Source organism: Balaenoptera musculus, chromosome 2 (genome assembly GCF_009873245.2).
Source record: "Balaenoptera musculus isolate JJ_BM4_2016_0621 chromosome 2, mBalMus1.pri.v3, whole genome shotgun sequence".
NCBI classification, from domain to species: Eukaryota; Metazoa; Chordata; class Mammalia; order Artiodactyla; family Balaenopteridae; genus Balaenoptera; species Balaenoptera musculus.
The window spans coordinates 56,949,027-56,973,877 of NC_045786.1; the positions used below are offsets into that span (position 1 = coordinate 56,949,027).

General features: G+C 46.5%; 1 protein-coding gene across 5 annotated transcripts in view; it reads right to left on the reverse strand.

Annotated features, from left to right (window-relative positions):
• The window catches only part of TBC1D2B (TBC1 domain family member 2B), an 87,011-nt gene extending 62,416 nt beyond the window's left edge, over positions 1 to 24,595 (reverse strand). The window contains exons 1-3 of one of the 5 annotated variants that reach the window (XM_036843571.1): positions 24,191 to 24,594; positions 20,668 to 20,718; positions 4,067 to 4,220 (exon numbers count right to left, since the gene is read on the reverse strand). In XM_036843571.1, the coding sequence (XP_036699466.1) occupies positions 4,067 to 4,220; positions 20,668 to 20,718; positions 24,191 to 24,547 (562 nt within the window). In that variant the 5' untranslated portion in view covers positions 24,548 to 24,594. Of the gene's footprint in view, positions 1 to 4,066; positions 4,221 to 12,147; positions 12,388 to 20,667; positions 20,719 to 24,190 lie in introns of those variants that run through there. The other 4 variants (XM_036843573.1, XM_036843572.1, XM_036843575.1 and 1 more) reach the window with 4 other exon arrangements.
• Positions 24,596 to 24,851: the final 256 nt, after the last annotated feature.

Consider the following 24,851-nt stretch of genomic DNA (forward strand, 5'->3'; position numbering starts at 1 on the left):
CAGCTAAAACACTGGTCTCAAACTCCATTCCAGAGTCCCCATGACACAGTTCTAGTTAATAAGGCATAAAGCAAGAGTTTCTGGGAAAGCTTTCTCCTTTTTGATATAGGCGCCACTCCCAAAGGCAGCTAGCATGAGGGAAGCTAATACTCTAAGGCTGGAGAACAGAATGGGTCCCTCAGTGGCACTGGGGAGGAGCTTCGCCAGCTGTGAACTGCCATCATGAGACAAATAAATCTCTATTTGTAAGTCCCTATTAGGTTTCCTGTTAATTGCGGCTGAACATAATCCTAACCGATTCAAAATGATAATATCATATATGTATGTATACATGTGTATATATAATACACTTGACACTTTACACTTAACAATGCAGTTTCCCATCTGACCCTCAAAACAGAACTACTGGTGGGATGGGGACGGGTGGGGGACAAGGTTGTTGTTAGTATTCCTTCCAATCCCATCCAGCCAACTGCCTGGGCCTGGGACCTGGATGGCACCCTCTGCCTTCCCTCTCCCTCAAAGCTAATCCCACCTTTTAATCCACCAGTTCTCCCACCATACAATCTCCCAACTCTGCCCACTTTTTTCCATCTTCTCTGCTGCAACCCTACTCAAGGATACTATGATTTCTAGGCTCAACCAGCCTTCTAACTGGTCTCCCTTCCTCTTGTCCTGCCAAGGAATCCATTCTCACCCACTCGGCCATGGTTAATCATCTCAAATGCATATCCAACCCTATCACTGGCCGTGCCTTTGCTTATCTTATAAGCCCTTCCAGGTCTGGTCCCTGATCATCCATCCAACTTTCTCTGTGTCACTCCTGTCCACACACTCTACCTTCGAGTCAGGCCCTGGTCTCTAGGGTCTCCAGGTCTTTCCTTTGCCTGCTTCACAAGGCCAGCTCTTCAGGACTCAGTTCAGCCCTCTCCTAGTCCAGGAAGCCTTCTCAGACACCACCAACACCCTACCCTCCAACACCCACACGCAGGTAAGCTTCTCGTGCTCACCTCTGGCCCTGTGCTTACCAGACTGCATTGTGCAGGCCTCTTTACCTGTCTGGGTCCCTCACTAGACCACACACTCCTTGAGAACATGACCCATGACTTATTTGTCTTTACATCCCAGGCACTGGCACAATGTCTAGAATACAAGAATGTCTGGAGTGAAAGACTGAATGAACAATCTCCATTTTACGGATAAAGAAACTGAGGCTCAAAAAGAGAGGTACGCTCAAGACATTACAGCAAGGGTCAGCAAACTTCTTCTTAAAGGCCCAGATAGTAGTAGATATTTTAGACTGGTGAGCCAAATGGTCTCTGTGACAACTATTCAACTCTACCACTGGTGTGCAAAAGCAGCCAAAGACAATATGCAAATAAATGAGTGGTGCTTTATTCTGATAAAACTTCATTTCCACAGGCTGCAGTTTGCTACCCTTTACTGGAGAGAAAATGACTCACTCAGAGTCTGACAAATAGTAAATATCAGAGCCAAGACTCAAACCCAGGCCCACAGGGATCCTTCCACCAGACAGAGCTGCCTTCCAAGATACAACTGCCTGTCAAACGTTAATTCCCTATATCTTTCCCCATGTTGAATTTCGGTGCTAGGAGGGTACTGATGGGTGACACCTATTAGACAACAAATGAAAATGTTACCAAAAACTGGGTAACAAGGAGAGGACAGTAGGAAAAGTTTTATTTTTTAATGTAAATCAGAGTAATAAAAACATTTGTCTTCAATCCTAGCTAGAGTTAGCAAGATTTAGGATAAACAGAGCAGATAACTATAAGCATGGCTTCAGAGACATGACAGAGCACCACCACATACCTTAACTCATTTTATCTTTTAACCAATTTTTATCTAAAATAATGATAAAAAAGGAGGGTGACTAAAATCTAGCCTTTTCTTCTTGTCTTCCTCCTTTAGACTTTCTGACTTCCTGAATAATTATAGTCTTGCAAATTGCCTGGTCGTCCAAAGTTTCATTATTTGTTCTTAGAAGCTATATAAAAATCGGCAGAAGTTCAAAATTACAGTCGTTTCTGCACATAAAATCTTCAAGGGCATTCCACTGCTCTTAGGAGAGTCCAAAACCCCAAGCCCAGAGGTCCAGGCCCTTCCCACCCTGGCCCTGGGTGTGCCTCCAGGCTCAGCTCACTGCCTTCCCCCTCTGGCCACACCCTCCTTCCAGCTCCTGGAGGGCACTGCGCTCCTCTTACCTGGCCTGACTCCTGGTCATCCTCAGATCTCAGAGAGTGTACCCACCCACCCCAAAGCTGTGCTCAACCCATTCATGGCCCTTGGTACCCTGTACCTTCCCTCTCATGTGATCTCACTTTTTCTTCACTCTGCTTGACTAGAAACTCTGTGAGGGGGGAGATCCAAGCCCATCACGGGCATCTACTTGCTGAATGAATGAGTAAACACCAGAGGGTGCCAACTCCAAATTCCCATGCTAGAGTCCCAAAACCAAATGCAGAGAACCAAATGCAGAGAACCAAATGCGGGCTGCAGGTGTTTTTACCGGCTCCCTAGCCTCAGCACTTTGGCTTAAAAGAAGGAAGGATGCGTGTTATAAAGAGACCACAGGGCTTCGTTCCTTTGGTCCTCCTCTCGGTCTAACGCCTGAGTCTCCCTTAGAGAGAAGTGCTTGGTGTCCTCAGAAAGAAGGAACAGTGGCAAAGTGAGTATCGTCTGTGCCAGAGGCACTAGCTACCACCATGAATACTGCTGGTTTCCCTGCAGGGTTTCCAATCGTTCCAAGTGACTGATACTGAGTTATAGAGCTTCTTTTGATCAAAAGCACTATAATAGTGGTTTTTTAAATAACTCAGTCATCAATGAGCAGAAGTAGAAATTAAACATAGAGGGGGTTTTGGCTTGAAACTGGAGGCATCCTCTCAGCTCCTGCTATCATTAGTGTTAAGACATCCATGAAAATGACCTGAGAACTCTCATAGCACAGCATAGGAAGAGGAATGAAGTACACACAGTAATTTCTCACTGACCAGAGGGTTAACCTGCTGATTGGTAAAAACAAGGCTGGCAGGAAAACAGGGATTTGGAGGAAAAAAATAATTTAAGAAGTGCAAGAAGGCGTTTGTTTCCAAAACAAGTTGGCTGCACACGTGCCAAGGCCACCTTTCATTTACAGGGAGCTTGACTGTAGCCTGTGTTTTCCTGAGCAAAGGTCCCGCAGGTGTACAAAGCTTGGACCACACCTCTTTATAGGCATGAGAACTAGCCCATGCTGGCTAAATTCCAATATGCGCTCCTTCAATCCTTAAGAAATGCTGGTGTGATGGCCTGGCCTTTTCATGCCTTACTTCAAGGCCCAGGGGTCAGGTTTCTCTGGGCCTGCTCTTCTTCCTGTGTGAAGGGAGGGACCACAAATACAGCCCCACCTCAGCAGTCCCTGCAGGGGCTGGGTCGGGGGATGGTCTGTGTATAACCATAGTCCTGTTCTTTCAGTTAACAAGGCTCAGCACCACCAGACAGTCATGAGAAGATCACAGGGTTTTAATTTTTGATATTCAAATATAAAACCACATCATCTCCATACTGCAATCGGCCAGGGATCAGCATGAGTTATGGAAATACCACAGATCCAGGATAAAATGGAATTAGTGTCTGATAGTTAAAATCTTCCCAAGAAGCATCACTGAATCACAGTGAGTGCTTTGAGAACATCTTCCCAGTGTGCACACATATCTGTGCACAGGGCTGTGGGTGTAGGTGCTTCACCTTCAGACAGGGTAGAGAGCAGGCTGGTCCTGGAGTCAGACTGGACTTCAGCACCACAACTCACTACCCACTGCCCTCAGCCGTACCGTCTCTTTAGGATGCTTAGCACCAGCCTTGCCTTACTCCTGAGGTTGTCATTGGGCTTGAATACAATTCTGTACATGGACACAGAAGCCCTCAATAACTATGGGATGCAGCCCATTTATAAGGGATCATCACCATTATTTTCATTCTCAATTCCTCTGCTAAGCTGACTTGCTATGTCAAACGGCGATACACAAAGCACTGACACAGGTGCCCTCCCTTTCTGACCTACCTGTGTTGTCTCTGGCCACAAGACCCTTAGAAAAATCCCCTGGAGTCGGGGAGGTCCTGCTGTCCCACTTTACCATGTCGAGACTGTTGCAATATTCCCATCTCTTCTGCTGAAGCTCTTGTAACCAGTAAGTCATGAGTTGACGATTAGGGGCCTAAAAAGAAGGAAGGGGAAAAAGTGTTATGGCCACCAATAACATAGAGAGCTTAAAAAAATAATTATGCTTTGTGAGGACAGACCGGACACCTTGCCACATGAAAGGGAGAGTTAAGAAGAACAGGTCAAAGAAATTTCAATTTCAAGATTAGTAACTTTTGTTCACTACAATTGGTCAAGAAAATAGCAATTTTTACATAAAGAATTTAACCCTAATAATAAGAAATCTTTTTAAATTCTAAAATTACAGAATGATACAATATAACATTTTCCTCAAAAGCTTTTAGGAAGGCTTGATATCCCCAGTGCCCTTTCACTCTGAGCACCTATAAATTCTCTTAAGAAGTCAAATCTCACATGGGTATGGATAACATCCCTGCCAAATCAAATCAAATAATGGTATTTAGATCCTGTCAGCAACCGGGAGAGTGAGCAAAGAAAACTGCAGATTAAAAACTAGAGAGGACATCTATTACAATGGCTAAAGTTTTTTAAAATTGATAATACCAAAGGCTGGAAAGGATACAGAGCAACTGGAACTTTCATTCATTGCTGGTGGGAATGTAAAATGGTGCAGCTCTTTGGAAAACGGTTTGGCAGTTCCTTATAAACATACACTTACCAAGTGACCCAGCAACCCCACTCCTAGGTATTCAACGAAGAGGAATAAAAATATACATTCACAAAAAAACCTGCATGCAAATGTTCAGAGGCTTTATTCATAATCGCCAAAAAGTGAAAACAAGCCAAATGTCCTTCATCTGGTGAACAGATAAACTGTGGCACATCCGTACCATGAAATACTATTCATCATTAAAAAGGAGCAAACAATTGATTCACACAACGTGGATGAATATTACATGTGTATGTGAAAGAAGCCAGTCCCAAAAGGCTATACAATTCCATTTATGTGACATTCTTAAAAAGGCAAAATTATAGGGACAGAAGACAAACCTGTGGTTTCCAGGGCTTGGGTGAAGGGAGTAGCTGACTACAAAGGGGCAGCACAAGCGGATTTTGGGGTAATCAACCTATTCTGCACCATGACTGTGGGGGTAGATACATGATTCTACGCATCTGTCCAAACTCAAAGAACTATATACCACAAAGAGTGAATTTCACTATAAACACTAAAAAAAAAAAAATCAATCAAGATACAGAGGGAACACAAAACAATGAACCTAGCTACAAACAAACAAACTAGATGGCAGGTGTGGGTCACAGGTCTCCAGGCTGCCCCCCAAAAGGAGTCCCAAGGAGAAGGATGCCATGGCATGATTATGGGAACCAGTGGCATCCAGTAAGGTGTATAGACATCAGACACAGTGGTTTCAGCACCTATAAATTCTACCCCAGGGTCAGAGGCAATCTGGCAAACTGCTCTGTAGGCCCGACAGCAAGTGATAAGCCAGAGACCAAACCTCTACTGTCCACAAGCAAAGTGCTCTTGCTACAACCTGGAGTCTTTTTAGTGACACTTGCAGGCACAGCCCTGGTAAGGAAAACCATTCACTACGTGATCTCTGGGTATCTTACAGAAAATCCCTCCAACTATCAGCCAAGCCATCATTTCATCCATACATTCAACTGACATTTTACTATTAATATTTATCTATCAGGAACCTGGAATCATGGCTTGTGAGAAAGATAGGAAAAATAAATCAGTAGTTTCAAGAGTGTGTTAAGTGCTATGACAGAGGTCAGAGTGGGTGAGGTGGGGCTGGTGTGACTGGAGGGTGCAGAGGAGACGGGGCAAGGGTCAGGTACTGAAAGTTTAGGAAAACTGCTACCTGTGGATTCAAAAGGTTCACAGTCTTCTCCAATAAACATAAACTCTGAGATGTCTCCATTTTTCTAACATCCAGCTCAGTGCCAGATACATATTTGTTGAATAAGTAAGTGAAGAAATGAATGAACAAGTAATCATAAAATGACGCAGGAGCTTGGTCTTAAAGGGAAAGCAGCCGGTGGCCAGAAGGACAAGACAAAAAAGAAGCTCCAGGCAGAGACAAGAGTATGTGCAAAGGCCCAGAGGCAAGACAGCACAGGCAAGGGGAGGCTGGCAGGGGGGTGGCGGGGGGTGGGGCTGGGATAAGCAGGGACCACGCCCAAAGGGACTTGAGTGCCTTCCTGGATTCTTGGCAGGGCAATGATGAGATGAGACAAAGTCATTGCTCTTGGAAAGGGGGTGGGGGAGGGGGGAAGCAGGGTTCAGGTAGAAGAGGAGATTCGCTCAGGCCCAGGAGCCCTAAAGCGCAGCTGGCGTCTGAGTGGCAGTTTGGTTGCAGGGTGGACACTGGGGGCTCAGCCTGGCTCCAAGGCAGGATAAGAGACCCCAGCATTCCCAGAGGAGGGGAGAGAGTGGCTGGAAGAGTAAGGGGTTGGGAGACAGCCAAATCAGAACCCAAAGCCCACCTAATCCCTCCTCCTCCCTCCTTTCACAGAGTCCATACTGAGCCCCTAGTCTCCCGACCCCCAGCTTAGGGGAAAGTGTGTGTTTTGACAGTGGGTGCATGTGTGTGCACATGTGTGCGTGTGTACTGGTCCTCCCACCAGCTCCCCTGCCTGGCGTCCATCCCCATCCCCATCCCAGGGAGAAGACCATACTGTGTCAGATCCACCACTAACCTCTCTAGCTGTTTCCTGCAATGCAAACACCATGAGAAAGCTGCTTGTTACAAGAAAGCCTTTTCCCTTTAAATCTCTGAGTCTTAAATTCTGACTGAGGAACAGTTAGTAACCTCTTAATCATCTCTCACTAAATTCCTCGGGCAAAAAAACTTTTAGATCACATGCTCTCAATGTCTGACATATTATTCATGTTACAGAAATCTGGTCAATAAGGCAGGCAAAACTACCTCGAGACAATGATTAACTGGGGTTCATTTCCTTTAAAAAAAAAAAATCTAGCAACCACTAAAAGCATCTCGAATTCAATCCCCAAGCAGCTGTGAAAGGCTGTTGGGGGCACATGGCTCCGGGGCATGTGCTATGACCGAGGAGGCGGAGAAGCCCCCAGAGGCCCTTCCCTCAGGGAGCTGAGACCCACGAGACGGCGCAGGATTAAAAGTAGAACAGCACAATCAGCAGCGATCCACAAAGCCTCTGTGTTTCCCATTTGATGTCTTTTAAACAGAGACTGAACAGAGATTTGGCCTGTTCAGTCCTAATTAGATGTAGAATCACAAACTAGTCTCTTCATTGCCCCAGTCTTGGTTAGTTAGCCAGGTAAAGTTAGTCTAGATCTGCCCCGTCCAAACACAGTAGCCGCTAGCCACACATGGCTCGTGAGCACGTGAAATACGGCTACTACCACATGATGAGATATTATAGACACAGTGGGTTAAATAAAATATATTTATTAAAATTAACTTTAGGGGGCTTCCCTGGTGGCGCAGTGGTTGAGAATCTGCCTGCTAATGCAGGGGACACGGGTTCGAGCCCTGGTCTGGGAAGATCCCACATGCCGCGGAGCAGCTAGGCCCGTGAGCCACAACTACTGAGCTTGCGTGTCTGGAGCTTGTGCTCCGCAACAAGAGAGGCCGCGACAGTGAGAAGCCCGCACACCACGATGAAGAGTGGCCCCCGCTTGCCGCAACTAGAGAAAGCCCTCGTACAGAAACGAAGACCCAACACAGCCAAAAATAAATATAAATAAATAAAAGTTAAAAAAAAATTATAAAATTAAGTTTACCTGTTTAATGTGGGTATCTGAAAACTTATAAGTATATAACTGGCGGGACTTCCCTGGTGGCGCAGTGGTTAAGAATCCGCCTGCCAGTGCAGGGGACACAGGTTTGAGCCCTGGTCTGGGAAGATCCCACATGCCGCGGAGCAACTAAGCCCGCGAGCCACAACTACTGAGCCCACGTGCCACAACTACTAAGCCTGCGTACCACAACTACTGAAGCCCATGCACCCTAGAGCCCGTGCTCTGCAACAAAAGAAGCCACCGCAATGAGAAGCCCGCGCACCGCAACGAAGAGTAGCCCCCGCTCACCGCAACTAGAGAAAGTCCGTGCGCAGCAACAAAGACCCAACGTAGCCAAAAATAAATAAATAATTTTTTTTTAAAGTATATAACTGATTCACACTGTCTTTATTGAACAGTGCTGGTCTAGATCATGATGGCAAACAAATTCCATTTTGAGAGCCAAGGTTGGTGGGAGATCTGGCTAGGTGGGAAACCCAGCGGGTGGGAAACGGGCTTGGGGATGACCAAGGGCATGGGGTTCTTGAGAGTGTGGGGCAGCCAACATTATTCACCTCCCAAAGGACTTTATGACTCAAATAACTTTCTTCTTTAACTAGGTACCTCCGTATCTCCAACCACCCCATGCTCTGTTAATGTCCATGGAGATGCCAACATTATTTGGGGACCCCGAAGAATGGGCCTGGCTGGTCTGGCTGATGGCTCACAGTTTCAGTGTCTTCACTGCCCCCTCCCAAAGGAAGGCAAGGACCCTCGAGTGATCTGGCTTCACAGACAGCACCTCAAGGAGTCTGTCACCAGGGCTCGCTCCACTGAGCTGCAGCCCGGCTGGTGACAAATGAGCCAGTCAGTGCTGAAGTTTATCACCACCACCAGCATAACCCAGAGAGAATCAATATCTGCCCCACCCTACCCCAAATCACCATTTTAAATGATTTAGTCCCACATTCTGGAAAGCCAGACAGACATTCCAATCATGCTGGAAGGAGCAGAGACGAGGCGAAGCTTCACAGCTCAGCAGACAGTAAGAGCCGATGCCAGGCAGGCATCCAACAGGTCAGTGTCAGCATCTACTGTCTGAAGTCTCACCGGGACCATATCCTGAGTCTCCCATGACACCATTCTCTCCAACTCCTACTCATTCTTCAAAACCCAAATAAGGTTTCCCTGACCTGCGTGCTCTTTCCATCCTTGGAATGGGGAACTCACAGCACCATGTAGCCCAGCACAGCTTCCCATGGCAGTGTGCGTTCTTCACTAGTCTAAGTTCTTTCAAGACAAAGGCAAAACCTGCTGGCCTCAATATGGCCCAAGATGCGTAGCAAGTGACTGGAATGCAGTTAAGCATTCATATATCTGACTCATTCTTTCCTATGTTCAGCTACTGCTACTGCCTCAAAACTGCTAAAATTATAGTTCAAATATGGCAGCAAATCCCAACATGAGAGACCATGCCAAACATCTTGGAAAGCCATTCTGGTTGTCCCCTACACAGCTGCATGAATGTCCTGGGGAGCTGGGGTCAGAAAAGGACTGGGTGGGCACAGTCCTGATATGACAGACATCTGCTGCATTTAGGCACCATGACGTGAGGTGCCAGTTCAGAGAATGGAAACCAGGCCATGCCTCGTCCAGCTTGAGGTGGAATTCAGTCCCTGAAAGCTAGCTGAGAAGAACCATGTGATACTCCAGCTGTTCCCACAAGCCTTTGCACCCAGACCTCTAGTAGCCCAAAACAAGTCCACTCTTGGGGAGGTGGGCCCCAGACACCTGTCCCTTCTCTTGGGCCCCAGGGACTTCCCTCTCTCCAACACCAGTTCTTTCCTTGGTGCTCAGAAAAGTTCCACAGTAAAGTTAATTCATCTCAAAACACATTTATTAAGGGCCCACTCTTGCAGGCAAGTGCATTACTGGGGATGGGGGCTAGAGCCACAATCTTGCAGCACACACAGGGAGTCAGGCCTCATCTCCTAACTACATTCTCACTGTACCACCAACTGACCCAAGCACTATTATCCCCTGGGTCTCCAGCCCTTTGGTAAAGAATCTCCATCTAAAAAGACTCAGCACATTTTAGAAGCTATAACAATGCTCATTTCCTTTAACCAAAAACTCCATTCCTGGGAATCTATCTAAAGTGATCCAAAAGAAGAAAAAGGAGGAACACCATATACACAGAAATGTTTGTTCATTCACTTGGCAAATATTTATTAAGAGCCTGAGTTAGGCCAATGCAGCAGTCAACACTAGGGGTACAGAACTGGGTGAGACCTGGTCAATTTTCGGCTCTCAGACCCTCCCAATGAGCAAACGTTTCCTTCATACCAGCAACAGACAGTTAGAAACATGTTCACAATTACAAACAAAACACAAAATGCATAGGTATACATTTAAGAAATCTGTATGCATTATAGAAACTTAAAAAAAAATCCAGCCAAAATTCTAAAAAGTTCTTCAAAGCATGGGAAAGAAACTATAAAATTCATCTGAAGTTTAACCTTTGAGAATTCTGAAAAAGTAAATGAGGCATGAGGCTTTGCCCTACCAAATAAGTAAGCATATTATAAAGCCACAATAATTAAACCAGCACTCTACTACCAGAGGATCAAAATACAGGGCTAAATAGATATAAAATACTTATGTAGCATTCCAAATCAAATCAGTGGGAAAATTATTAATTATTAAACAATGACATTAGGACAACTGGCTAAAAATTTGGAAAGAAATAAAAGTATTATGAATTACGACCTAGCTGTGAAACCTAGGTCACAATATAAAAGAAAATAAATTCAAAATTGATTCAAGATTTGAATGTAAAATAAAAACCATTTAAATTAGTAGAAGATGCCTATGTAAATTAAAATTAAGTTTCTGTCTCTTTCTGCATCTTGTAACAACAGTTGCATAGATTTCTGCCAAATTTTAAAGGTACACAAGGGATGATCTGACTTTACATCCAACCATCGGCATAGCAGCACTTCACACGGAAGGTCTGTGCAGAGATCTCCTGAACAGTTCCCACTGAAGTGCAATCAAAGGCCACGACGAATGCCCTGTGACAACAAATGCCCTGTGCGTCCCGATGCTGTGGACAGGAAAACCAACGCTCTTTCAGGACTGAGCCCCAAATTGAAGGCTCGAAGGGCAGATCTTCACACTGTAAGCCACAGAGCTGCTTCTCGCATGGGCAACTCTAGGGAGCTGACTCCAGGCTGAGGAGGGGCAGGGAGGCATTGATTTTCACTGCGTTGATTATTTACCCCAGCAACACAAAGGGAAAAAGTCTCTGCTGTAACATTTCTATTCTCTTGGAATGTAAAAGCCTGTCTCAACCCAAAAAGAAAGACAGCAGAGAAAAATATCTGGATGTGTGTCCAAAACCACCATAAACAAAATTAAAAGACAAACTGAGAAAAAGACCAAACAAATTCTAAGTCACTAAACATGGTGTGGAGTTCCATAGCTTTGCAGAGGCACCTCACTCTGCCAGCACTTAGGGAGCTCCTGTTTGCCTGGGAGCTCCTATTCAGCTTTAAAAAAACAAACAAAAAACAAAAACAAAACCCAACAACATATTTTAGACTTTTATTTCAATAATAATAATAACCCATATTTGCTGTGGAAAATCTGAAAAATGCAGAAAAACAAAGAAAATAAAATGAACATAACCACATCCCCAGTAATAACTTCAATCAGCACTTTGGAGTACATCCTTTCAGATACTTTTCTATCCATAAATACATGTAGCAATTTTCTTTACAAAAATGGAATAAAATTATATAGACTATTTCATAATGTATACGTGCATATTAGTAATAATACTAGATACCATTAAGTAAACAATTACTATGTGCCAGACATTGTGCTAAACACTTTATACATGCTACCATTTAAAGCTCATAACAATTTCACAAGATAGTATCATCTACTTTCCCAAAGTATTACCTACTTGGACTCTGGAGCCTAACTGAGTTCAAGTCACAGCTCTGCCATCTGCTAGCTGTATTAGGCAAGTTACTTAATGTGTCTCGGACTTCTCATTGGCAAAATGTGAATAACAGGAACCTACTTCATGTGATGTTGTTATGAGGATTAAATGAGTTAATGCGTGTTAAGCTCAAAACAGTGCCTGGCACACTCATTAGGCGTCAACCATCCATATTACCATGATCACCCAAGATCTCACAGCCAGTTGGCACATCAAAATTCAAACCTGGGTCTGTGTTCCTTGCTATTAATGGGAAGACGGAGAAGCGCACGTCCAAGACAAAATCCATCCTCTCAGCATGTCAGCAGGAATCAGAAGTTCCTCTATGGTCTTTCTCAGATACTGAAATGTTGATGACCCCAACCAACAGCCAAGTTCAACTTAAAGTGTGTTGGCTTCATGGGCAAGGACAACTCCCACATCAGAGGCTGGTCTTTTTGACAGTACAGAAGGTCCTCAGGACATCGAAGGGGGGCTCGGCACAGCTTCACTGGGTTGGAGAGAGTATGACCATCAATTGGCTATAAGGTGCTCCCACCGGATGCTCTGAGCCACAATTCTTCTCTAAAGACATTTCTTTAAAAATAGACTGCAGTGAGCAATAATAAGACCACACATAAACAAATGTAGAGAAGAGAGGAACCGTTCTCCAGCATAATAGGATCGCCAGGTCTCCAAGCCCGAAGAATCCCTTTGTCAGTCTCTCAGATTCCCGCTCCCTGACACTGTCCTGGTTCATCAACCTCAGGCCTCTGCAAGAGCGTCCTAACTGGTCTTGCTGTCCTCAGTCGCCCCTCCCCAAACCCCCTTCTTACACATAGTCACCTAAGTCACATTTATCCCATGCTTAAAACTCTCTGGTGGCTTCTAAGTGCTGGGCAATTTGGCATGGTCACCTGGCCTACACTGACACCCACACTCCACAGGACTATAGCCTTTTGCCCACACAACAGGCACACAGAAGCCAGTTCAGCTTCAACGACCCCTCCTCCTACTGCACTAATTAAACCCATTTGCAAACGCCTACTCACCCCTCAAGACCCAGTTCAAACATCCCATCTATGAGGCCATCCGACATCCCTTACAGAACCAATCATGCTATATGGTGATGACAGAGCACTTCAGTCACCCACTTAGGGTGTGAACTCTGGGCTCCTCCCCAAAGTGTCAGTGCCTACCATGTTTATAAGCCAGAAGAACAGAATAACCAACGGTCACGAGAGAGCCACAAGAAGAGAATACAGATGGGCTAAGTTTGCACACGTCATAGAAAGCAATTTAAACTGCATGCATAGTTTGAGTCAGTCATATCTTAAAAGGATGCAATGCCTGTTCATAATGAAGGAATTTTCGTTTCTTAAATCTAAAGAAGGATATCTGGGGGATTCCCTGGCAGTTCAGTGGTTAAGACTCGGTGCTTTCACTGCTGTAGCCTGGGTTCAATTCCTGGTCAGGGAACTAAGACACCACAAGCCCCAAGGCGTGGCCAAAGAAAGAAAGAAAGAAGGATATCTGGATTTCCAAGGTAATTCTTCCATAAGCAATAAAAAGCACAAGAACATTGTAAACAGCCTGATAATACAAAACAAAACTCAGATGAAAAACAGACTACAACCCCATATCTGATAAATAACTTTAGGTTCCAAATATTCTTCTGAACATTTCAAAACCATGCGCCTGGAAACAATCTCAAGGGATCTGGCCCAGTACCAATGAAAAAAAAAAAGTAATTTTTCCTTGGGAAAGTTTTGAAATCTTCTGTTTCAGCCCAGTGACAGATGCCGAGAAGGGAAATAATACTGGATCTCCTGGCTCCTCGGAAAATGGAGTGCAATCGTACAGACCTCCATTCCTCTAACGAACACGATACGTTCTTATTTGTCTTTTTGAATGGCTATCCTGAAGTCAGCATTTTCATATAACTTATTTTGCAAAATAATTACATGAATTCTCATCTAAATCCTTTTCAAAGGCTGAGCAAGAACCTAGACCTCCCCCGCCGTCACTTTCCCTGGACGGTTGGCAGTGGGGGGCAGCCTCTCCTCGGAAAGGTGCCCCACTTCTCACCCATTCTGGAAGGCAGCAGTCTGAGGAGTTTTGCCATCTCTGATACTCAAGCATCTTCTTTTAAAAAGCAAACACCTTGAGAGATCAGCCACTCCTTAAACCCATCTCTAACAATTTAATGGAGATTACAAACTAAGGACAAGGGACGAGGAGAAGACTACAAACAGAACAAAGACAAGCAAATGCGTGTTCTAGAAAAGAGGGCAATAAAGAGAACTGGGCTTGTGAGGGGCCTGGCCTAGATGACAGATCTCACCAAGGCAAGGGCAAGGCCAAGGCCACTCTCTGGGCCTGCTCTTCCCTGCAGGAAGTGTGGAAGCCTGTCAAAACGCTTTCTGTTTCAGAGGGAAGGGGAGCACGCGGCCTCCGAGTGACCACAGGGCTACATTCCTATGTCTCCCTATCAGCTCTGCCATTGCACAATAAAGAGAGCGCCAGGGTTTTATGAGCTCAGGATAAATAAAAACTCCTGCAGCAACAGCCAGCAGACGGGTGGAGAGCCCCACGCCACCTCTGTCTGCGATGGCTTCCACACACCATGCAACACTGCAATGTTCTGGCTTGATGGTTTTTAACTTAAAAGTAGGACACAGGAATGACTGACTTAATATGAAGTTTTATGAACTGGGGTTTGGGAGGGGCAGATTCCCAGGCACCGCCAATCAGAGATTAGGAGGAACATGGGAGCCTGGTACCAGAAATCTGCCTAACCTTTCAATGAATTTACAGGAGTGTTTGGGAAGCATGTTGATTTCTAACAGTCTTTTAAGATAGAGCTGGTACCTCCAGAAAGTGCCAGATGGTTCTCCTATATCAATCGGTTATTCACCCCTCTCTGGGTGAAAAGCTGGGGGCTCTAAAAGTCCTTATCAGCTGTTTGGTGGTGGTAATCATTAAAACTCACTCTCCCAAAATCACCCTAAGGATGGCAAGCGAACACTATCGCCCTCCAGGAGCTTCCCTCTGAATGGCCCTGGAGGAACACTGGCATGTGGTGCTGTGCCAGTGACTGAGTGATCAGCTCGGGAGACAGAAACTTCAGGGCCATTGCGAGGAGGGAGTCACAGGCCCCAAGCCATTGCGAGGAGGGAGTCACAGGCCCCAAACCATTGCTCTGGAGCACAGAAACTCAGAATGCAAAGAAGGTAGCAGATACAAACCACAGAGTGTCAACCTAAGGATAAATGGCTCACACTTCACTGGTCTTCACCCACGCAGTTTAGTTATTTCTAGTCTGCTTAGAAAACCATCCTCAAATAGGGCCAGTCTTTACTTCACAGTCAAAGAGAGCAGTTATTCATGATCTGGTGGAGAGTGGTGTTTCTCAAAGAGAGGACCACAAAGGTCTGCAGCAGAAGGGTCGGCACAATGGATAAGGATGCAGATTCCTGAGGTCCACTCTGGCCTACCAACCGAACCAGAATCTCTAGGGGGGAACCCCACAACCTGCATGTTAACAGGATCCCAGGAGGCTCCTTCCCCACACCAATCTGAGAACCACAATTCTCAAGGAGATGCTTCCCTTTAAAGGACAGAAATGAAAGATAGCCTTATCATCATGTTACCTCTGGGATAGTATATGTGAGAGAGCTGTGTAAACAGTGAAGCTTAAAAAACTGGTTCACTTCTTTTTTTTTTTTAATTTATTTATTTAATTTATTTATTTTTGGCTGCGTTGGGTCTTCGTTGCTGTGCGGGGGCTTTTCTCTAGTTGTGGCGAGCGGGGGCTACTCTTCGTTGTGGTACACGGGCTTCTCATTGTGGTGGCTTCTCTTGTTGCAGAGCACAGGCTCTAGGCACGCGGGCTTCAGCAGTTGTGGTTCGCGAGCTCTAGAGCGCAGGCTCAGTAGTTGTGGCGCATGGGCTTAGCTGCTCCGCGGCACATGGGATCTTCCAGGACCAGGGCTCGAACCCGTGTCCCCTGCATTGGCAGGCGGATTCTTAACCACTGTGCCACCTGGGAAGCCCCAAAACTGGTTCACTTCTGAAGCTAGAGGGCATGGCTTACAGAGCAGCAAGAGAAATCACACCAAGGGTCAGTTTTCCTCTGCACACCTCCAAAGAGAAGGCTCCTGAACAGGGATGTGCAGGTCTAGTCCTGCCAGGGAAACACCACTAATATCTATAATCAACCAACCCCCACTGGAAGTTTATCATCTATACTGTTAATTTCCAATCTTCATGTGACTTGAACATCTTACATCTATGCTGCAGCACCAAAGAGGTAAATGTACAATTTCAGAATCTGTGTACAACAACTAAAAACAAGAATAAGCCTAATTTCCTACTAAGGGAGTAAGATGGCAAATAGCATCAAACTGCTAGGTTTAAAATGGCTAAATATCACTCAGGTGTCTGGGGGAGGTTTTAGTGCCAGAGCTGCCGCTAACTAGCTGTGGGACTCTGTTTCTCACTCTGTCACACAAGGGGCAGGGCGGGCTCATCTGAGGGTCTCATAAGTTCTGACTCAGGGACAATGACCCTTGGAACAAAAACACCAAATGACTTCCTCCACCTCACAGAGCCACTTGATGACAATGCCCTAATGACACCCCAGAACAGGACAGCTCTGAGAGGCCAGAGGCAACACCTGACTCCCGCTAGATGTCCATCACGGCCTTGCCCAACCAAGACTGTTAGGTGAATGGCTGGCTGGCTGCATCAGATTTCCAAACACAGGCTCCTTCTCTGCAAGCACAGTCTCCCCTGGACATCACAGAGCTGGAAAGGGAAATGAAAACTGGGCTCTCTGCCTAGAAATAATTCCTGTAATCCAAGATCAACATCTCTGATAACACTGGCCTGTCCGCCTCCAGTCCACCGCCAGGCCTGCCATCCGACGCCCAGACAAGTTCTCGCCTGAGGGCAGACTGCTCAAAGGAAGTCTGCTCTTTCCAGGACGGCTGGCCCTGGAAAGGGCCAGAGAGGAGGCCAAAGGATCTCAGATCCTGAATGTCCCCTTCTCCCCCAGATTCCAGTTTTCCCACACAATCAGTCAGAAGAAGTTAAGCAATGGCCAAGCATGCAAACTCATGAAAAAGATGCTGATTCCCATCAGACTGGGAACACTTCTTGTTGATCCTAAAGGAACTAAACCTTTGAACAGCTATACAATTATACCAAAACCTAACCAACTCCCCAGCCCATTTCTCCAGGGAGCTCTTCTTGGTGATCAGTCATACAGATCTTCCCAATTCCACAATGCCCACAGAAATTATTGTACAAACCACAGATTTCTGGCTCTGGGTGATATCCAAATCAGTACTTTACATTCAGGATTCCCTGCCCCCCTCTTTATTTACTATGGAAAGATGCCAGACCTCCCTCAGGATCAAAAAACTTGCAGACATTTGATATTTACTCCCAACTCTGAATACTGCAGACAAAAGTGGTTTCTCTCCAAAGTTTTTTTCAAAGCTATCAGGTGCTAATCTATTTTTCAAGTCTTAACACTGTAGTTTCTGAAATGAATGGAAAATTTTCACTGCTGTATATACAGAAAACGCATAATGCTTACAACATGGTGGGTGCTCAAATATATTTGCTAAAGAAAGAAATGGACACTGCAAATCTCCTTCTGACCGTGCAAGAAGAGCATACCACACACCCACCCCAAGAGGACATGAGGGTATGAAGTATTCATTCGGCTACCCAGTATATACAGAGCATATAATCCGTGCCTGACACTCTGCTAAGCATTAAGGCTGAAGCGGTGAACCAGGGACAAAACTCTGCCCGCAGGGAGTTGGGCTCTAGTAGGACACGGCACCAGATGCTCAAAAACCGGAACAGGACTAGACCCATTTTAGGGAGCAACACCACCCTGAATCCGTCCATTCGGGGTTTCCTGTGCAGCTTGGTGAGCTACTGTTTATTGGGTGATCACGAAACCTGCAGCCTCTCCAGGGACCACCTCAGCCTCCTGCCCCTGAAGGCCTCGCACATACACGTGCCCGGCACGTTCACTTCACCGAGTTCCCAAGAAGAGTAGTTAGCAGAACACTAGTTAGAAGCATCACTACTTCCTAATTCACCATTCCATATTGCATTCACTCTGTGAAAGTGAACAAAATCCACTGAGGACTGGGCCTGCCGGGATGTAGCTAAACACCCACTCAAATGTCATTAAGACCCTACTACATAAATCTCTAAAAGAACTGAAAATTCCTAATCAAAACCCCTTCCACTCCACCAACCGGAGAGTCATTTCTACAACAATGGGGTTCTTTTCTTTCTTTGGAAAGAGGGTTATTATCTATATTTTGTTCTGCCCAGAGATGGGAAGGCTGATGATGGATGCAGGCACCTGAACAAGGAGAGCCGTCCACCCCTCAGAAGCCTCAGTGAGATGGGAGAGCTGGTGTTCACGTCTCAACCCTGAATGCATGAGACCCCTCCCTCCATTTCTCAAGCAACGGTTTCCTCCAAAGGGGAAGAAAACTGGTAACACGCATATGAGCAAAGCAAGTGGGACATGAGCGAAGTCAGGGAAGGTGGCCATGAGGAATGCTTTGGGAAAGGCAGTCCACCGAGAGGGGTGGGGCAGGCTGTAGCCACACAGCCCCCGAGCCAGCAACCCCTGCTCAGAAACAATGGTGCTTAAGAGGCAATGGACCACAAGATCTTCAACTCTGCATTTATCAACTTTAAAACCTGTTTTCCAGTGGGTAACATATTAATATTTCAACTCTTAAAACACAAGACAAGACAATCCTCCAACATAATTAGATGAAAATACTGGATATAACCCAACCATCAGTTTGGGAGGAAAAAAAAAACCCAACTATTTGTTAAGCCCTGCTGAGAATTCTTTGCTGATTCCTACACCTCGGGCCCCAAGGCCCTCCCCTCCACCCCAGCTGCCATCGGGCGTTCCTTGAGTCCCCTACACACCTAAGGGGCTCTGCGCCTGCCATTTCCTCTCCCTAGAACACTCTATTCCCCTCTCCATTTCTCCAGTCAACACCAATGTGCCCTTTATGCCTCAGCTCAAATGTCACTTCCTCAGGAAGTCTTCCCTAGCCCTCCTCCTTCCAAACTAAATTAGGACCCCCTATTATACATGCATCCCATCTCTTTCCTTTTAAACTTCCCAGCACTGGTTGGTGTTGGTTTGTTTTTATTAACGTCTGTCTCTGGGCTACACAGAAAGCTCCCCAAGGACAGGCACTGTGTACACCTTGTTCAGTCTATACCCCCAGTGCCTAAGCACACAGAATGGGTAAGTGACAGAATGAATGAGAAGTGTCCAGGCCTTCCTAAAACACCAGAGCCAGGGAACTACAGCCTGAGGGCCATATCCAGCCTACTGCCTATTTTTACACAGCTACAAGCCAAGAATGGTCTCTATGTTTTCAGATGGCTGAAAAAAAAAACCCAAAAGAACAGTATTTTGTGACGTGTGAAACTTACATGAAATTCAAATTCCAGAACCATAAACAAAAAATTATGGGAACACAGCTACACTCAGTCTACAGTTGTTTCTGTACTATAACAGCAGAGCAGAGCAGTCACAGAGATGGCATTGGTGCAAGACCTAAGATATTTACTACATGGTCTTTTACATGAAACATTCACCCACTGCTACAACAGTGTCCTCAGAGTCAAGACTGTGGGCATGAAATACAAGAGACCTGAAAATTAAGGACCGACGGTAATCCCTCTTTTGAACCCCTGATGCCTGTCATATTTACCGGGCATTCCTTGAATGGCAGGCGCCTCCATGACATGTGGTGAGAAGGTCATTTAATACATTTGAGAATTCTGGCTGATCACTTCTAAAGGGTTGGAGCTCACACCAAAACCAGTGCCTACTGGGTAACGACCTTCTACTCATTCGTTCAACAAACGTCTGCCTGGGCACCTACTTTGTGCAGGTGCTGTTCTGGGAGGGCAAGGATGCAAACAGCAGTGCTTGGGGCCTCCTGAGCAGGAAACAGTGTGGAGGCCACACTACCATGAGGCCTGTGTGACAGACAGTGGGAGACAGAAAGCCACTGCGACATCACACCTGTGAGACTATACCTGCCTTTAAGGAACTTACTCATTGGGAAACCATGAAAAATCCATGGAAAGTCATGTCTCGATAAAAGATTTAAATAACATTTCAAGACCCCTGAGCGGACGCCCCAGGGAAGAACAGCTTAGCAGAACCATTTAGCCAAGAAGGCTGGTTCACCACATCTATTTTGTACTGCACAAACTATGATTACCCAAGCTAGCAAATGTTTGTCATTAAGCTGAGAGCAGTTTCAACACCAGAGAATGTGCATCCTTCCCACAAAAGTGGGTTAAGAATAGGGATGCATGATTGTTCCGTGACGTGCGACTCAGAAACCAACACACATGTCCATTTGTGCACCATATGCCTTCAAGAAAGGGAGGAGAGGGAGTGGAGTGCATCTGCTGACAGTCTGATGACGCTCCTTGCTCCGGGGACTGTGGAGATCTGGCAGAGCAGGGTCATTCAAGCTTTACCCCCAGTCAGTCACATGCTCTCTCTTCCCTAAGTGCCAGCTCACTCCAGAACGGTCTCCTGTGCCTCAGATCCCAGGAAAGCTCAGTGAGAAGCCTCCAGCACCTCTACACACACACACACACACACACACACACACACACACACAGGAAGCATCAGTTTCTGTCTGTTGTAGCAGTTTCCAAATGTCTAGTAACAGTTACCATACATCCTGGTAAAGAATCGGTAGGTAAAATGTTCCTGGTGCTTTCATTCTGCATGAAAAGGACAGAAATCAAATGCAGTAAGGGAAAAACCACTACATCTTATCTAATCCCAAACCACTGAAATCCAAAGTGAAAAAATAAAAAAAAATGGAGACTTGTCAAAACTAATAATAGAATTAGACACTTGGCATTTTGGACACTCACTGTTCCCAGAGTCTCTACTAGCCAAGAGCATCTGAGTCTATCTTCAAGATCTCAGACAAATCACATCCCCTCTCCGGCCTCCATTCCCTCATCTGTAAAATAAGGCCCACATCCCTGAGTTTATGAATAGAAAATTTTACCAAGAAATTCCAATATCAGCTTTCATTAAGATTCAAGCAGTAAAACATTTTGGAAAACTTCAACAAAACCACAGCTCCTCCAGAGAAGGCAGAAAGTCACTTTAAAATAAGAACCATATGATAACACAATAAGCAAATTGCTGATTTTTTTTTTCTTTTTAACCCGTCAAAAGAAATGGTATCTATAAAATTATATACAACTAGCTGAAGCTTGAGCAGGGTTTAATCCTCACTAACCTACAATCCCCCTTAGAAATCAGGGTCTGCCCTACCGCTAAGCAGCCCTAAAGGGAAGCATTCAAGCTTATGGGAGTCAGTTCTTAGATCTGAAAGGTGAAAAGGAAGATAAATTGCTAATTTCCACTTTTACCACCATAAAATTTTTACTCCCACAATTCAGAAGGAATTACTGTACAATAAAATTCATCCTTCTTGGGGCTTCCCTGGTGGCGCAGTGGTTAAGAATCCGCCTGCCAATGCAGGGGACACGGTTCGAGCCCTGGTCCAGGAAGATCCCACATGCCTCAGAGCAACTAAGCCTGTGCGCCACAACTACTGAGCCTGCGCTCTAGAGCCCGCAAGTCACGACTACTGAGCCCACACACCACAACTACTGAAGCCCGTGCACCTAGAGCCCGTACTCCGCGACAAGAGAAGCCACCACAATGAGAAGCCCGCGCACCGCAACGAAGAGTATCCCCCACTCGCCGCAACTAGAGAAAGCCCCCACGCAACAACGAAGACACAACGCAGCCAAAAATAAAATAAATAAAATAAATTTTTTAGAAATTAAAAAATTTAAATTTAAATTAAAATTTTAAAAATCCTTCCTAAAACACACCCCTACTCTGAAACCTTACATTTTGACTGCTCCCTTCCTTTGAAAAGCCTTGCCTGTGTTTCCATTTCCATTGTTTTTATAAAGCAAACCCTTTGTCTCGGGCATGCTGTCTTATTCTGTGACTAATTCAACTTTACATACCAAAATATTCCATAGTCAGTAACCTACATGAAAATCAATTTCCTTTTTTTTTTAAAGAAATACTCTGAACATACAAAAAGATAGAATAATATAACAAACACCACCCAGTGCTAGAAATAAAACACTGCAAAGACACTAGAACCCCCCTGGGCACCCATTCCCACTCACGCTCCCCTCTCTCCCCAAGTGGGAACCACCATCCTGAATCCAGGGCTCATCACGCCCACACAGCTCTCCCACTCCCCATGCAGCATATGCGTTTGCATGATCTTCTTAGTCTTTACATAAATGGTACCTCTGTATGCAATCAACGTGTAACTTTGTTTTTCTTTCTCAATTTTATGTTTATGAGAGTCATCCATGTTGACACCTATAGCTCTCATTCCTTTATGTTCACTGCTGCATAATATTCCATTATATGAATGTACTACATAATTGGCCAAAGACACTACTTGCTGTTTCATATGGCTGCCATGTAGTGCCTACTCTGTGCCAGCTATTTTCCAGAATTCTCAAAACTAACCAATGAGGAAGGTAAGATTCCCATTAGACTGAAGAGGAAACTGGGACAGAGAGGTGGTATAATTTGCTCAACACATGTGAGTGGCAGATTCAGGTCACAAGTTCAAGTCAATTCAACTCTAAAGCCACACTCCTGACACTGCATCTTGTAGCCCCACTTATGTAGATACCTCCATCACTGAAAAAATTTTTATGAAAAAACCTGATGGAGGGCTCCAAAGTCATTTGAGAAAATCTGAAACAGGATGCTCTATTTTCTGTTTTAACAAACAATTCCACAGGAAATTCAGCTGTACACAAGGACAGTCCATATATACAGTGAGGACAAGCCTTTCTTTGGCAAAAGTCCCTGTGTACTCGCTCAGATCAGGCCCAAGTTTATACAAATGCTTTCTAAGTAAGCCCGAGTTGAACTGCAACTCTGCTTGGCTTCCTTTGGAGAAAAAGGTTGTCTGCACCCACTTAAAGAAGGGATGGAAGAGCCTAAAAGAACACAGTAATCAGACTCTGCCTGAAACAGCAAGAACTGAGCTGACAAAGCTCTAAAAACGACCTGGGGAGCAACTCCAACTGTTGCTGGCTTCGGAGATCCTGGGAACAGCCCTGTGCTCACAAGGCCAAGGGCGTCAGGCTCAGCCCACTCTGCTCTCCACTTGGCCAGCTTTGCAGAGTTTTCATACATCCCAGCCCAGCCCTGCTGCTCTGGAGAAAGCCCAGCTTGTAATACGGAAGAGAAGCGAGAGAGCGGAGTGAGGGTGGAGGCTCACAGGAACCAGGCAGGGAAGGAGGCTGGGAGAGAGACCCGACTCCAGGCCAGGGCCCAGACGGCCAGGTGCCGGAAGCAGGAGGGCCCCTAGGAGATGATGGGACCCCCCAGGGGCAGGGAAGGCTTCTCAGCACCAGGATCAGGACTTCTGACTCTAGTCCCATGCTTCTAAACACTGTGTAGAAAAAAGATTAAGGAAGCCTCAAATGGGCAAGGCAGAACTGGTTGAAGCAAACCTTTCCCTCCTCTCCCATCCAAAATACAGAGCAAGCAAACAGGCTCTGCTACTTACTGTCTGTGTGACCTTAGCTGGAGTGTCTCTGCCCACTCTGGAGGAGACTGCAGTGGATTATCTTTAAGGGCCCTGCCAACTCTGACTCTCTCGGTCTATAGCCGTGAATGCAGTAACACTTAGGAGAGGTTAGCGTATATTTCATGTAATTCCAACACCCCCACGAAGTAGATACTACTGCTATCCCCATTTTACAGAAGAGGCAGCTGAAGAGGGTAATAACTTACCCAAGGGCAGGAAGCCTACAGTAATGAATGCCTGGGAGGGTTACACAGAACATCCACAGGAGAGGGGTGGGGAGGGGAAGGGAGGTGGACAGAGAAGGGCCCGAGGCAAGGCACAGAGGGAGATAACGGGTCAAGGGACTGAGTAGCCCCCAGCCACTCTGGCCTAAACCCAGGTAAAGGGCTTGAGATGGGGACGGGGACAGAGTCTGAGAAAGAAGTAGGGAAAGAAAGGCAGAAGGGCTTTAGAGAAAGGAGGGTATGCAAAAAGTTCGATGGTCAGAGGAGCCAGGCTGAGCTGGGCATTGGGCTAGGCTGGGGGAGCAGGGTAAGGGAGTGTGGGCGGGTTCCCGGGAGGCAGGTGCGGGGCTGCGGGGCGCGCTGTCCCACCTTGAGCACCGTGACGGCTCCCGCGCTGTGCACCTGGAAGTGAGCGGGCGGCTCCGCGCCGGGCTCGGCCGCCTCGTCGGGGCCCGTGTAGCTGAAGCAGGCGTCCGCGATGTCCAGGTGGCCGAGGGGCAGCGCGTCCTGCGGGTTCTTGAAATAGTAGAGGTAGCAACGGCGCGCGTCGAACACGAACCAGCGGCTGCGGTAGCCGCGCAGCGGGCCCTTGCCCGACAGCTTCTGCAGGTAGCCGCACAGCCGCGCTGGCTCCCGCCCCGGCCCTGCCCCAGGCTCCGCCGCGGCCCCCGGGGCCGCGCCCTCGCCAATGCTACCCTCCTCCGCCCGGGCCCCGGGCCCCAGCATCGCCAGCCCGCGCTCCAACCGCCAGCGCCGCAGCCCCCAGCGCCTCGGCGCCGCCGCTGAGCCCCCTCCCTTCAACCCCGCCGCTCCGCACGGCTGGCGGGCGCGCAAAGCAGCCTGGGACTTGTAGTCCCGCCCCCGCCCGCCCCCGGGAGCGCCCGCCCGCACCCGGAGCGGCCCCGCGAGCGCCCCAGAACCTGGTCCGGAAGAGTCGCCCCTGCCCTCTGTTCCTTTGTGTAACCTGGGGCTCAAAACCTCGCGCTGCCGGGCTGAAACATTGTTCTATTTCTTTACGGGAGTGTGGGTT